The sequence below is a fragment of the Charadrius vociferus genome, unplaced genomic scaffold, assembly GCF_000708025.1.
Source record: "Charadrius vociferus isolate BGI_N301 unplaced genomic scaffold, ASM70802v2 scaffold72, whole genome shotgun sequence".
NCBI lineage: Eukaryota > Metazoa > Chordata > Aves > Charadriiformes > Charadriidae > Charadrius > Charadrius vociferus.
The window spans coordinates 490,003-506,569 of NW_009647830.1; the positions used below are offsets into that span (position 1 = coordinate 490,003).

Here is a 16,567-nt window from a genome sequence, read left to right on the forward strand (position 1 = left end):
GGTTTTTCTGCTGTTGCTCATCTGTCAGTCATGTCTGACTCTGACATGTTGTCCCATGTTCCAGGGAAGTAAAAACAACTTCAACTAACCTGATTTCTATAGGAAAGGAGATGAATGGTATGAAAAAATTTCAGTTACGTACAAATTCTATCTTCTTGTCAGAATGTCACTTCAGATTCGATGCCTACTGAGCCTCTATCATTGTATTCTTAGGTCATACAAACACAAATTTGTATATACTGCTTCTATCGGAGTCCTTGAGCATACAGCGTTCAGATTGATTCGTGTAAGGAATGCAAGAGCATCTAGAAGGCAGAAGCAAGAGTAGCTAGAAGCTTGGCAGAAACATGGAAAGAAGGCCTAACTGAATATCATGTAGTTTTTGAAGGTTTATTCATGTTATGGAATATTGTTTCACATTTCTATATAACCATTTGCAATTGCCATATCGATATTCTACAAGCAAATTCATTCCCACTGATCAGCAATCACATTCCTCCCCTTTTCTATTTTCTAGTCCTATTTAGGTTTCAGATTACATGTGATGGGTATTATACCATCAAGCATGTGCTCAGGCTGGAGGCCTCTGAGTAAGGGTCATGATATGTCCCTGGCACGTGCTCTGCAACTTCAGTCTCACATTGCTGTTTCTTTCTACAAGGCAAAAATCTAATTTATATTTTCTGTTCTCTAATGCTTTCCCAGTGACTCACCCACTCTCGCTCTTCTCTTTTTCTCTCATTTCTATTGTGTATGTATTTTTATCCTTTCCAGAAAAATATTTATTTTAATGTACTGGCAGCCCAGCGCACCGCTTTTATGAAGCTGTAATTTCAAATAAGAACTAAATCTGGCTTGATAGTGGTGGTCAGTTACATGTGTCATCTTCGACTTTTTGGAACAGTTTACAGAAATTCAAGATTGAATAATCTCTAATTTAAAAAAATTAAACTCAGATTATTTTGATTTCGGGACTAAAAATTATTCAGTTGTAATGGAAGAGCATTTCTATAGAAGGTTTTATTATGCAGATGAAAATATCTGACACGTAGGACTACTGTAGAGTTACTGCTCATTGTAGTGGGTAAGGTGAGACAACAGAATTGATATTGAGAAGAATGCTGAAGAGCTTTTAGTCTTAGAAAACAACAGAATCACATTGTTTGATGCCTGATACTTGAAGACAATTTTATGTTATCTGCTAACACCTAGCTTGAATTAGTTTAGAGCTTAAAAATTTCTAGAATATGCTCAGTGCCTGCAAAATAGAGAACACACTGCAACAACCAGACTTTAGATTGCTTTTCTCCAGCAATGAGAAGTTTCTTTTTTTTTTTTTTTTTTTTTTTTGCTACATATGCACTTTTTTAATTAAGGCTTATCATCTTCACTTAATGATAGCATTCCGGACTTTTTAAAGTATTAACAATTCTTTTTTGACTCTAACTTACTTAAGTTTTGCTTGGCATGCTATTATCATATTTGGTTTATTAGGGAGAGATTTAGGAAGAATTTACTTGTCAGTAATTTACATTCCAACCATTTTCTCAGTAACCTCATCATTTTTATTTATTCTTCTCTGACATTTATATTCTTGCGATGTTAATTACAGAATGTTGAATAACATTCAGAAAATCAAATTGAATGTTAAGAGCAATTAGGAAAGGAGTAGAGTACAAAAGAGGGAACATCATTATGTCAGTGTGAATACTTGGTGAGCCCTCATCTTGAATGCCATGTGATAATCTAATCCCTGTCACATCACTGAAGATTGAGAGGGTGAGGGGTGACAGGGATAGCCAAAAGCGTGGAACAGCTGGGTGAGTAGATTAGAATTTCTCGTTCCTTAAAGGAGAGGACAGAGGAAGTGTGATAGAGGTCTGTGAAATCACAAGGAGTGAATAAGTAAAGAACAACCATTCATTGCCTTCTAAAGTGCAAGAACTAGGGATGTCAAACTTCATGGGACAGAGAAAACAAAATGGGGTGTGTGCAAACTGTAAAAAGTGACATGTGCTCTAAAGGCAACTTGAGAAGGTAATTTTAGAAAGATTGATTGGTGGACATGCAAAACAAAGTCATCACCTTTTAATTACGAGGTGTGGGACCCTTAAAGGGTTGTATGAGAAGTACTACTACATGCTTGTCCTGGTCTTGTTCTGGTCTCACTGTTCTCTAGGCCAGCACTGTTGGCAGCCTTTGTAGGCAGAATATTGGGTGACATAGACATAAATTCTGATCTAATGTCTATTCTTATGTTTCATATATCTCTTTTTTTTTTTTTTTTTTTTTCTTAAGCTGAATTCAGGAGCTGAGCAGGGTTTCACTTCAGTGTTTGGTGACAATTTTAAAGCATGGGCTTCTCTAGGCAGATTTACTGTTACTAGGGTTTTGGCTTTCTGACTTACTCTTACAGAAAGGATTAAATTGAAGTCTGCTTTTTTAGTCATTGCTTTGGTAAATAAATTTTTGCCTCTGTGTTTTTACAGCAGACTTAAATGGACAAGGTAGAAATTCCTTTTTTTCATGGTAGGAAGGAATCTGCTTGTCCTGCAGTTGCACTTCAGCTGCTTTGATGCCTCCTCATCACACAGTGCAGCCTAGGGAGAAATATTTTCTATATGTATTGTTATAAAAAGGCAGGAATATAATACAGACTTAACAGTGCTGTTATTTTTAAGTTACAATATTTTTAAAGTCATCTTTAATTTAAACCTAAGGTTTCAACTCGTGCACATTTATTCCAGTAATAAAACTGTGTGTTTGTAAACTTCTTGATTTCAGTTGTACTCTTCCTAATATCTGTGTTTCATTTTATGCTGGTGTTATTTGCAGGATTTTAACAAAATAGGTTTTGGTGGGTTTTTTTTTCTACAAGGTGTGGGCTGCAGGAATAATTATCTATTAACTTCATTTAAGGAATGAGATGGCTTAAGTTTAAAACGTTGTATTTGGAGCTGCAGTAAGCCCATTTACAAACTTCTCCAATGCCGTGTTATGTCTTTAGAGTCCGCTAGCTGAAAGTAGTTACCATTAGTATATATTGGTAAGTTTACTAATGCAGAGAGCTTATACTGTGATTCGGCATAAACAGGAAAGGGTAAAAGGCATAGAGACACAATTGCATTCATCTTTTAGGCATGTCTTTTGAACACTGACCACTAACCTTGTATTGTTTGCTAGTACATATTCATTTTTTATTGCTAATGCTTGTTAGTATTCTGATTATTTTATTTTGTATATTTTTTCCCCGTTAACTGTTTCCAGTATTCATTTTCAAATTCTTTATTCAGTGGTGGTTTAACCTAGGGTTTGAAATTTGATTCTACTGAAGTCATCAAGTAGAATTTTGAAGTGGAGCTCTTGTTGCTGCCATCTCAACCCTTTCCTTCAAGAGGACTTGAAATATTCTCTGATTATGAACTCTCATAAAAGTCAGGTCACAACACAATGAGCAGGAAAAAATGCAAAGAGTTCGGTAGTGTAATGATCCGCTAACAATAGAAATAATTTACCTAAAAAAGGGAATGTTATCTACAGTCATAATTTACCTTAGGCAGTATGAGTTCTTGTTGAATAAATTGTTATTCCACATCTTGTTCTGGTCATCACATTCTTCAGTAATTTTCTGAGTAGTTCTGTGATAATATCCTAACTGTCAGGGTGCATTCTGGCCCTTTGCATTTTATTATATCATATTTGATTTATGTGCAGTGCTTGACTTTCCCAGGCATCCATATGTCCAGTGTAAGAAAGATGTGGAAATATGTCTTTGCCCATGCAATTGCTTTTTGCTGGGATTAAAAATAAATAAATCGCAAATCAAGAAACTCTGGTGAAACTGTATGGTATCTTGTTATTCACATTCAAAAGCAGAGGCAGTCTGCTGACTGGACATTTTAGTGTACCAGCAAAACTTCTGGCTAATTCCTTTTTTCCCTCCCTCAAGATTTGCTAATGATGGGAATCCACTGCATGTATCACTCTTAAGGGACCTTGTGCCATTATTGCCGTTCACTCAAATATAGTGCAGTAATTCATCTCTATTCACAACCTGGGATTCTGCCATCAACATGTAAATGGCATATCTTTAGCTTTCGTATATGTAATATAAACATATTGTAAAACCATCCCCAAAGATAAAGTAATTGCAGTAGTTAATGTAATTGTCACTTTCATGAGATATAATTAAAAAAATTGAACAAGAGACATCCTCTGAATGCGAACCTAGCAAAGCAGGTAAGGCAAGACCAGTTATGTTGGAGCTTTGCTCCAACATATAGAATAGAGGCGTTTCTGTAACTAAACAAGAACTATATTACACAAAAATTTAAAGAAACAAGAAACGTTATCTTGTAGCACACAAGTAATTCTTCCAGTCTGTTACAATTTGGATTTCAGCTGAATGTGGTATTTAATTTGCTGAATTTTCGACCCTGCTAGCCAGAGTTATTGAACCTGTTTTTTTTGCCTCTGTCATCTGAGAAATCTCTCTCTTACCTACTTAAATTTTTCCATTTCAGGAATCTTATTCAAAGAAGAGAGGTTATGCATTGGAAGCAATACCCTCTGTACCTCTGGATGCAGTTCCTTCAGAAAATGACAGCAGTCTTTGTGATTCGATAGACATAGCAGTGACCAAAAAACCTTGTTCCCTAGAGATAGCAAGAGTTCCTTCCTCAAGACCAGGTAAATCACCAAATAATCCTTTACATAGTCTTCGCTGTAAGTGTAATGTTATAGAAGGTATAAAATTATATATAGAAGGTATAGGTTTATATTTTTAAGAATACAGTACTCAATTTACTTATCACAGCATGACTATAGTTTTCTGTTAGATACCATAGGAGCTTAATATCAGAATAAAGATTAATAGCAAAATACTGTAGAAGGGAAAACAAAGAAGAGGTTTAATTAATTTCCTAGGTAAATATAAGAAGATTACAAAAAAACCAAATTAGAAATCAAATTGCTTTAAGCCTAGCCTTTCCAGTAATCTATTTACCAACCTGTTTGTTTTTTAATGAAGTGTTTAGCAACATTATACAACTAATTCAAAGTGTTAAGTACTCTGTATTTCCGTGTCACATAAAGGAAGATGTGCTCCATTTTTTAAAATGAAACAGTGAATGGGAATCGATAGAAATATTAAATGACAGTTTGGCAGACTGCTGTTTGTATTATACAGGTTTGAACAGCAATGAGTTACAGTAGTTAAAAACCAATAGAATTATGCCAAGTCAGATGAATGGTATTATTTGTAAGGACTCTGTTTATGTTCTCCAAAATTATATGCTCTGTTGCATTACCCTTGTTTGAACTCTTCATTAGTCACCACCTGGTACAGGAATTTCAGAATATAATCATTTCGCTGTAAGTGATTGGACTGCTTTTGGAGTCTGCTTTGACAAATGACAGTTCTCAGCAGCACAGACCTATCTGAAATAGGCAACTGACTTTTTGACCTGCACTATCTTGATTATGAATGATGATTTGGGAAATATACAAGAATGACAGATGATTGTTGCCTAACATCATGTTACCTATCTAGTCTGCGTAAGGGGAAGCACCTTCTTGATTTCACAGCTGAACTAGTGTTGGAAGAGTGCCAGAGCTATACCAGGCACAGTATATAAGGGCCAGATAGCAAGATACAGCTTTGGAGCCTGCAAGGTGAGGTGGAGTGGATCATAATTCCCACCTCTCCATAAAATTTGGGCTAAAGAAGACTTGAGGGAACATGCATTGTGAATGGTGGTCTAAGAAGTAGCACAAAATAGGATAGCATCTTTATAGCATCGACGCACAGAGTGGACCAGAGTCTGACTTGAACATCAGCATGACTACTTTTGTAACAGGTGGTTTACTTTGTTGGTGGGGTTTTGGTTCTGATAATCTAAAAAATTAGGAGACTGTGCAGGACAATATTATGGGTTGTCGTTCAGTAAAGGAAGAAAATGCCAAATTATCCTTGTTTTTCAGACTTCTACTTGATTAATCACCATAAACATACTTATTGCAATGGGAAGACTGCCATACCCCTACCCCATAAATTGGCCGAGGGAGTTCATTATCTGCCTCTGTGGTAATGGGGCTTGACTACAAAGCTTTCCCTTGTAATTAGTATTAAAAAAAAAAAATAAATAGACTTTTTGCTAGTTAAATTACCAGGCTTTGGAAGAGTGCTGTCTGCTGAACAACAGCATTTTTTCTTAGGCATGGTAAGTCCATTAAGATCAGCATGAAAAACAGATCCTAACAAAGACATTTTTAGGTCTTAGTCTGGAAATATGTTTTGTGTATAGTTAAATATGGTGCGTATCAGAGGCCCAGAGGAGAACCGAGGAAACTGTAGGACATTCATGATGGCACCCATCTTTATAAGATCTAACAAGGTCAATGAGTTGACAGTACAAATGTACTGTAATTCCTTCTGTCTTAGTTTTCCATATACCACTATGATCTTTTCCTTGGCATTTTATTGGGAAGAACATTTGGCTGTATAGATAAGCAGATTCCAAAATGTGATTTTATTTTAAGCTATAAATGTAGTAGTTATCTAACTGGCCTGGCTTGTAAGCTGTAGCTGTAATCATGTTGGCTGTTATCTTGTACTACAAATGGCCCAAATGAAATCAGCCGTGTCACTCACAGTTATAAGGTACTTAACACTACACATAATTGTATGTGAATGTCAGCCTGTCACTTCAGTTCAAACAGATTTATTGCTTGAATACATTATGTATGATTAGAGAGATAATTCGTTTAAAACAAATACCTAATTTGCATACCCTTTTTCCTGAATTTCCCTGTTTTTGTGTCACTGAGGCATGCTGACTTTGGGAATGCTGTTTCAAATTTCTGTACTATGTCATGTGTAGAGTTCATTTCAGAGCATGAGGCAGCACTTTGAACATAAAATTGCATCTGTCAGTCTCCTTTCCCTAGGTGATAGGACACTGATCAGCTATCCCCACTGTCTAGGGCATTACTACCTCTTGGCACTAGAAGTGAGACTGACTGCACTCGGTGATTGAAAATTCTCCTTTCCTATATTGAGAGGAAAGGTCATTCTGGCTGGCCTTTCAAGCTGTAGGGCTGCGCGTTTTAACTATTATCTGCCCTGCCAGTAAACTCCTAGCAGGTTGAGAATGGTAACCTTGCCAGACATCAGTCTCTGGTCTACTGGGGAAAAAACGGACTGCTCTGTAGTTATATTTACATATTAGTTTTAGTTTCCCAAAACTTATTCTTGAACTGGTAGGGGAACTGGTAGGGAATAGCAGAGGACGAGAACTCCTTGCACCAAATGGTAAAGGATTGTTAGCTATAAGGGAGAAAAACTGAACAGAAAGGAAATCAAATAATTCACAAAGTTTGTTACTTCCACTTCTGAAATCCTATGTTGTGTGAGTTTTGTCTGTTTGCAAGAAATTAGGTTTATATAGGAAGAAGAGCAGTTACATCATTGGTTTATGCTGGCAGTTAAAACAATTGCTTCTAATTAGAACCAATCTAAGAGTAAAAAAGACTGCATGTGTGCCTGAGTTCAAGTTAAGCTGTTTGTTTCTGCAGTAGATTGAAAGGACAGGGTTGGCAGAGTGTATTCATCTCTGTCTCAGTATCTCTGCTTTTAAACTAACAGCTAAGACTTGATAGGAATATTCTGAAATACTGCACTCTTTGAGACGATTTTTTCTGCTTAGAAAAATATAAATTTGGATTTAAAATTTCATAAATCAATCTCATAAAATGAATTTCATAAATTCATTGATTCATGAATCAATCTTCCTAATCTTTCTGTTGGGCTATTCCAGAACAGTATCTGTATTCCTTAAGCTTAGACATTTCTACTAGTCATTTTAATTTTTAGACTGCCCTTCCATTAAAAAAAGAAATCATGCGATACATTTCACCTTGAAAAATAACCATAAAATTTTATTCGCTCGTAAGGCATGCATTAGTATTGCCCTTTCGGTCTTAAAGATGTAATTAAATTTTGTGAACTACAGCAACAAATCATCTCAGAAAAGGTGTAAAGTTTTAATAAATGGCTAAAGCTCAAGGCACTGGATAATTCCAATGCTAAAGTAGGCATTGTCAAGTATCTTCATGAAGTTAGTGTGTTTTTGATCAGTTATCGAGTGTCTAGAATACTTGTAGCAGATGTTTAGGTGCAGCACCATGCTACATTTGGGCATGTGATATTGAAGACCTGTACAGACTTAACTTGCATCCTTGGTAGCTTGGACATCTTGTACCATACTCCATTCTTGCACCTTATAATGTCATACACTTTATTCAGCAAAAATATTGAATGAAATCTGAGCAACGTTACAGAAGAAATGTTAAGTGTATTTTTTTCATTGGTGTTAAGTGCGTATCCACAGCCAATAGAGAGATCATATCTCTTTCAGTCTGCCTCTATAGATTCCACTGCAGAACTCCCTAGGAGTGAGACCAGGTGGCAGTCTACATGCTAAATTTTTAATAACAGTGAATGACGGCCAGTACCGCTTAAAATGTTTTTAGGTTTCATTGAGTACCATTAGGAATTAGAGAGAAGTTTTCAAACTCTGTTTTTCATGAATAACTTTGTGGGAAAAAAAAAAAAAAATCCTCCTTTGGCAAAATTGATCTGCCCATGTAGATTAATGAATTTTTTAACACAGCATCTCAATAACAGGAGGAGACATTGCTGTCTGTAAACTGCGTGAAAATCATCCTTCGGTAAGGGAGTTCTAGCTCAAGGACCTATTTTTTCCAGTTATGTTACTTTACTGTGGCTGCAGGTCAGGAGGACCTTAGTGAGCCACCTTCAACTCTGGAAACAGCTCAGCTGCAGCACTGCAGAACTCAGTGTGGGCTGCAGAATCCAGCTGAAAAATAAGGTAAATACTTAGGGCCTTCACTTATGCTGAGCTCTCAGCCACCGCATAGTCAGCAATTCCCAAGTCAGCAATTTCAAAGATAGCGCTGGTACAGCTACTCTACCCAGTTAGATCTAAGATATGGCTTCTGTCAAGGGGATAAAAATGTCCTTAGATGGGTGATGTGTTGCCACTAGCCTGTAGCAGGAAAACACAAGGCAAGGAGTTGAAACACAAATGTGCTTTGGAGAAATCTTGCTGTTGTCAGTCATGATGGTTTTTGTCATTTAGAAAAATTACTCAATTTGCACTTAAGTGCCAGTAACTTGCAAGGAGAACCATGCAAGACAATAAATCTGTAATTAATGATACCTTTTTCTTATAGCCTCATAATCGCAGCAGGGAAGCTAACAAAAAATGTTTGTTACTGAATTACAACAACATATCAAACTGTCCCCAAGATGGCCTATCTACTGCAACACGAGGAGTTTTTGCTGTTGCAGCCTGGCATCCCTCCCTTGTCATTACAGTGAAAATAAACCTGAAAATTTGTAGCCAGTGTGTCAGCTCACCTCTGCTTGTATTCTAGTGTCTACTGTACAACACTGTGTCAGCAGTCTCATACAAATGTCTAGGAGACAGTTCTTCAGAAACCTGAATTGAAAAATAGCCTAGCTGAGATAACATTTTTATCAAAATTAAAATACGAATCTTCTACATAGTTTCCAAAATCGTTAAATATTTGGCTTGGTAAATAAAGTGCTATTTGTCAGATCATCAGTTTCTGATTGAGTTCGGTTACAAATCGTCACAGCACCTATCCTGAGTATTTGGACATTTCAATTCTCCAGATTGAGACTAAGGTAACAAATGCATCTTTTCTCGTTTAATGAATTTATACCTTAGCTTTTTTGCAGTTATTTTCTATCTATAAACAAACCAGTGCAAAGTGGCCGCAAGAAGGAACCATCACGCTGCCAGATATACAAAATTGCCTGGATGAATAGAAATTGAAGAGGCTAGCCTTAGTCACCCATGCTTCATCATTTTGAAACTATAATTGATCTGAAGGATCATGCACTAACCTTTCTGAAGTCCACTCACCTAAATTGCTTCAAACCAAAGGAGTGCTAGTAGAGCTGTATTTCATTTAAGCATGCTTTTTAAACCAGAGATAGCAGGATATAGTGCACTTAAACACATGACCTACAGTTTCATTCCTTGGGATTAAATACTTCAGTGATCAAGAAAGATCATCTTAGCTGTGTAGCGAGAACTTAATAAAGGAGGGTGTCTCTTATCAAGCAGAGTAACTGCAATATATGACAGTTGGTCTGGAACCATCGGAAAATAGCTAAAGTCTATGAAATTTAGCTTTATTTGACACCGATGTTTCTGAAGCAACTGATGGTCCATGAAAGCATTTGGTATTGTGATACATATTCAAATCATTCCAGCCTACCTGCCATGAACACTGAATTTCCCAAGTACGAAGTCTCAGACCTGATGTGTCAGGGAGCAGCAAGGGTCAGCTGCTCTTTCAGGGATGGGGAAGCAGGAGCAAAGGGGACAACCATGGCTTACAGAGCAGGGGCCTTGCTATTCAGGGCCCTATCTCACCACCCACGAGCAGGGCAGACCTAGAGATCGTAGCCAGGTTCAGCCAAGAGCCCAGTTCATCGAGCAAGTTTGTGCTAATGAGCTAGATCTAAAGTCAAGCTAGAAAGTCAATATGCAGGTCAGGATCAGGTCCAGTGGTGGCCAGGAAGGTTCATGATGAAGACCAGGTCCCAGGTCAAGCTGGGAAGTCAGCCCATGAAATGGGGTCTGGATGCACAGGGCATAGGCACAAGACAGGCACCCCTTCAGCATAGCTCAGGCAGGAACTAAAGGCCCCACACTGAGCTGAAATGCTGTCTCCAGGTAGTGGGATGTGAATGGAGAACCTCAGAAAGCTGGTCAGGGCCATGGGAACTTGTTAGTGCCTCAGGGCCTGACGTAATGTAGGAATGATAATCAATGTCCCTTATTCTTCCATCTGTCACTCAAGGAGACAGTATCTCCAAAGAGTATAATTCATCTGTATGTTGAGTGAGAAGTGAAGAGCCACTCAGAGCTTCAATAAGGAACATAAAACATAGGTGTGTATCATAATGTGAGCTGTGCATCAGTTTGGTGGAGTAAATAACTGACAAAAGAGGCTTGAGTTTCCATAACAACCTAATAGCTGGAGCCTTTCTTAGGCAGCAAGTGGTTTCTCTTTTAAGCAATTTTTGTCCTTAGAGAAATGCTCCCATTATTAAGTAAAGTTTCCCAGTTCTCAGGGTGTTCTGTACACTCTAATCTCCATTTACCTTTAGCACACAAGATTCATAGGCCATGAGAAGAATGAGTAAGAGAGTCTCAAAGTGCCCTGACATGATGAGGATACCCTTCTCCCCCCTTCAAGGGAGAAAACGTAGGCTCTCGCCTTTCTGTAGTTCCTTTAATAAATGTCTCAGATACATCTTAAAAATAGCTGGGCTTTTGTGCCTGTTGCTCTGAACAGAAGTCTTTTTTCAAACCACCGGTTTCTGTGCCAGTGATTAAGCAGCTTCTCATTTCCAGCCTCAGTGTATTCATGGCCAACTGAAGTCAAGACAGAGGAACCCTAACATACTGTCTTTGGCTAAGTCAGAGCTCTCCAGCAACTCTTCAAGAAGCAATTCTGGGCAGCCCCTGAATGATTCTGAAAAATCTCTTATTGCCCTTATGCATGTCTATATGTACTGCCCTCTCATGGTGGCTAGAAGACTCCAAAGGGTGGTAAAGTGTTGCATAGAGGTCTTCCAAAAGTGTGTACTTTTTATCACAGTATGTTCAAGTTATTTTGTTTTATTTCTACACTTATGCATCCGTTTAAGGTGTTGGATAGAAATCTGGATGATACTACATACTGTGCCCTAATATCCTTCCCCTTTTCTGTGTAAGAGGAGAAGAGTGAAGTTATAAGGATTGTAAGAAGACCGGAAGTGGTTGAACCAAAAAGGAGATATATTTTTTTCAATTAAATGTTATATTTAGTCCAGTTGAAAATATTTTTTTTGTTTTGCTGTTTATTTACCTGCTTTTTAGTGAAATTTACTTTAAAGTGAAAATTGAAAATTATCAAACAATTTTCAGCTGTATTTTTTTCAGTCAATAAATGAAAGTGAAATATAATGCCCAGCCTTAGTTGGAAAACCTATACATAATTTTTCTCTGCTCTTCTTTGTCTTGCTTTAACCTGTGTCTGAGCCATATGGAGAGAATTTGGCTATAGTACAGTATTCCTCAATTTACCTGTTTTAACAGGTTAATTTATAAAGATGTAAGGATTGCATTCAGAGCTTCAAGATACAAATCTTTGCCAGAACACAGTATATTGGAAACCAAACTAACCTTCTGACTGAGTTTCAGTGATGACACACTTCATATTTGTCGTTCCTACTGCCACTGTATAGAGTGCACACTACTTATCAGAAGTAATTTTGTCTAATGCACTAGCATTTCTTTGCAGTTCATATTTTTTAATTTCACGTGGCATTTAAATAAGCGTGAAGGGAGCGCTGGTGGAAGAATAAAATATACAATAGCTCTTCTATCATGCATTTTGTTTTTTTTTCTTCAGTACAGCTAGTACTTATTTTAAGTACCTTTCAAAAATGTAAAAGAAAAGATTTCTGAAAATTATGCCTGTAGAGTGTTTGCTGATACAGTTGTTCCTATACTATGAATTATAAATTTATAATTTATTTTCTGGTTTTAAGTATTTTCTGGCATTTTACAGTTCTTATTTTCTCTATGTACAAATCCCCAAAATATGGGCAGCTTGGGAGTTCTGTTTTATCATAATGACATTTTCATATCCATTTCTGCATTTCTGATGTTATTATCATAGTTCTGGGAGTACAATTAGGATTCTTTATATTAGCTTTTTTTAGTACTATATCTCTTAGAGGAGCACAGTTCACCTGTGTTTCTAGTTCCATGTTGGTTACTATTTTGTTGACAGGTGTTATTAACCTACTGGTTGTGACCAGTAGGTCTTCAAGTGATCTGAGTCTCAGAAGCTGGTATATATTCCTAACTTCACTGACATTAGGGCATGTTTTGCCATTTATTTCAGTAGGGTTACATTTTCACTGTATACGTCTTCTTCCAAAAGAAGGTTCTTTATTAAAATTAGAAATTGGTCAGTTAAGTAATGATATGAGATTAGGATTCTGATTTAATCTGAAATCAGGAGAGGATACCTCTTAAAGTATTACAACGCTGTTGTAGTTGGAAGTGGTTGTAGATAGGTCAGCGCGGTGTGCATCTCTGATTTCTGCCCAGTTAGCTACCTCCCTAAAATCACACTCTGACAGCATGTGACAGCTATGACCCATTTTAAGTACCTTTGGGTAGGTTTCAGGAGGTGGGTGAGACAGCCTGAAAATTTTCTCCAGTGAAGTCCATTCCTAGGTAGTTCAGGTAAGCCAGCTTTCTGATATCACCGAAGAAACAGATCCAGGTGATCCATATGCAGTTTATGTATACAGGTCCTGTTCCATATTCTTGCTTGATAAGGCTGTAGCCATAACAGTAGAGTTATACCAACAGCGCATATATTCCTTACCTAGTGTTTAAAGCAGAAAATATATCCACTCTTTCTTGTTTCACTTTCTTATACAATGCAGGAATCGTCTTTCTTAATAGAAATTACAAAGGGAGATAAAAAATAAAATTAAACTCCTGTGGTGCAAAGTAAGCACAGTTTTCATTAGGGTGTGACTCAAATTATAAATGTAATAACCGAGCAAATGAATAAATGAAAGAAGATGGATGAGAAAAGAATTCAATAATAGTTCATCCATCGTCTGCTTCCACTCTAAGCAGTCCTGGGCAAGGTGAGATAAAGCCATAGGTTCCCCTAACACAGCTGTTCCTGTAGTTATTCTGTATTTTAAACAGAACAATTTTGTATTTGGACAAACTCCTGTTATCGTAAAATTCTCATATTAAACAATAACTAGAAAATTGAAATCCTCAAATTTTGTCACCAGGTGAGTGGCAGCCTCTAACTGGAAAACACTGTGTTAAAAAATGATTTTTTGCTGTGCTGGGAATAAAGTCCTGCTTTTTTGTTTCATTTCACATCTTGCCTTTTGATAAAAACAGAATTTATCCAGCAAAGCAAAAATATAACGTCAGTATCACAAACTGAGAAGTGGGCAGTAGAAGCATTCAGTGATCACAGTTTCTAGTGTCGTGCTTTCTTGAGTGGCTGTTGCGCATTGAACTGGGACCTTTCAGAATCCCAACAAAGAGCGTTAAAAGAAACGAGGTTTATAACAGGCTTTTTGGTCCTCCTCCCACCCCCAATGGTATTTTCAGGATAAAGATGGGTAAAACTGTTAACTTTTTTTTCTTTTGGGTAGTCTGGAAAGAGCAAGTGAGTGATACATACAGTGGATAGTTCTCATGCATCTACATCTGCAACCAAATGTTATTAGCTTTTTAAAATTACCTCTGTTGCAAACATAGACCACTTTAATAAATTTTAATAACCCATATATAATATTAACCCAAATGTATTATAAAAGAAAATGTCAAATTATTTACTTGTATTAAACAAACTTAAATTTTAATTTAAAACCCAGGTTAACAAATAAGATCCAGTTTCTCTGAAGCAATGCTAATTTGCATGACCTATGCCCTTTTCATTTATTATTAATGGTGATCCCTATTGGCTATTCCATTATTCCTGATGTCAGGCTGAAAGCCTATAACTACTAAGGTTACTCCATTAGCTTCCTTTTAGTCTTCTCAAATCTTATCAATGTTCCAAGTGCTATTAAGAAACAGCACCATTTGTTGAAATAACTTCTTGTCAGATCTTTTTAAACTCTTGGATACAAGTGAGATAGATCTGTTAATTAAAAAATTCTAGCTTTAGTAGCTCTCACTTAACATTCCCTTTGGATATTTTCATATGAGTTTCTGTTTGATATTTAGGGAAAATATTTCACATCTCTGTTGTTTTATAATATTATTTCTCCTGCCACGTTTCTAGAGTAATGTGCCATAATTTGGTTTGTTCCATTGTCCATTTCCCCCACTCCTTTATGTCCTTGATGCAGCAGAGGTCTTGTGGAGAAACAGCATTATAATCATAATTAAAAACGACTTCAGAATGCATACACACAGGAGGCTGAATTGAGGTTGCAGAAGCCATGTCAATTCTTATATATTGCAGCTCTAATGTACTTTCCTTTACAACCTTATCATTCCTCTAAGAGGTTTTTAGTATATAATTAAGATAATTGCTCCCCATCATATGCTCCTCTGGATAACATCTCTGATAACATCCTTAACAATTAAATGTTATTCTTAAAAATACACTGTCATTTCTGAAGTTAGAGCACATGGGAATGACTGATACCACATGACCTGTTTGTTATGAAAATACTTGGAGGTCTCCACCCATCTGGTATGTTCCAGTAAATATGTTTATGTTGTGAAAGTAATTCCACTTTCCAAAGGACTAGCTTACATTTTCTCTGCAAAGTGAGAGAAAAAGGCTGCTGCTTGACATATGTTAAGCATTTTCTGATGATTCATTACTTTTTATTATTTTTATTCATTAAAGTACAGTTGAAAAAAATTAGCTTTCACAGGAGTTTGGGGCAATTTTTGCAAATGAGTGCTCATCAAAGTGTATGCATTCTGACCAACACTCAGTTTCATCCATCCTGGGGTGATTATCATCTAGAAAGATCTCATTATACACTTGACTGCATGCTGTCAGACAAAACCCCTTTTTCAAATCAAGACAATAATTCAAAGGAACATAATTATTTTGAGGTATTTTGCATTTTAAAGCCCATATGCAAATATTATTTAGCAGGATCTGAGTTTTTCTTTGTTAGATGAGACTATTAGTTGCAGCATCCTTTGCAAGTACTTTTGAGTCAGGGATGAAATATACATAGTCTATATACAACATATTCCATTCTAGTAAGTAATCCTACACTTCAAAATGCTGCTGAGATTGTTTTATAATTGAGCAGATCTACGTGATAGTACATTTTATAAGTGAAAATAATTTAATAGATATATGAGGAATAATATTGCTGTAAAAAAACGTCAAATTGCTAATATTAGCAGTAGTAGTAAAACTTCATCTTACCATCAATTAGTTTACATTTCACATGCATCTAGTATATTCTAGAGAAATATAAGCTTGTGTAATGGGTATAGCACTGCATGGAAATCTTCAGTAGGCGTTTAGTTAATATTATGTCTCCTGGTGCACCTGTGAATTTTCTACAAACCGTAAATTGAATTTTCTACAAAGCTTTTCAGGTTGAATCTTAATCCATATGAGAAGTTGGAAGGAACCAGTTGTCTTGACTTCATACTTTTTATTCTGTTATACTCAAGGCTTCATATATTGTCCTATTTTGCATTGCGATGAAACTGACTCCTAAAATTTGAAAGATCCTGTGCTCAAGAGTTAGTGCTTCACTTGACTTATGTCTATAATGCAATAAAGTTCAAGTACTATAAAAAAAGCTAAACTGGTTTTCAGAAACACTGGAAATGCAATATAGACATGTCTTGAATCACAAAGAAATCATCTGTCTTTTGTGAAAGATTAATTTCTCTACTGTTTGGCCTCTCAATTTCAGATG

General features: G+C 36.5%; 1 protein-coding gene across 1 annotated transcript in view; it reads left to right on the forward strand.

Moving 5' to 3' along the window:
• Positions 1–16,567, forward strand: part of ANKS1B (ankyrin repeat and sterile alpha motif domain containing 1B) — a 456,808-nt gene that overhangs the window by 133,713 nt on the left and 306,528 nt on the right. The window contains exon 10 of the mRNA XM_009882636.1: positions 4,524–4,689. Within this exon, the coding sequence (XP_009880938.1) occupies positions 4,524–4,689 (166 nt within the window). The remainder of the gene's footprint in view (positions 1–4,523; positions 4,690–16,567) is intronic.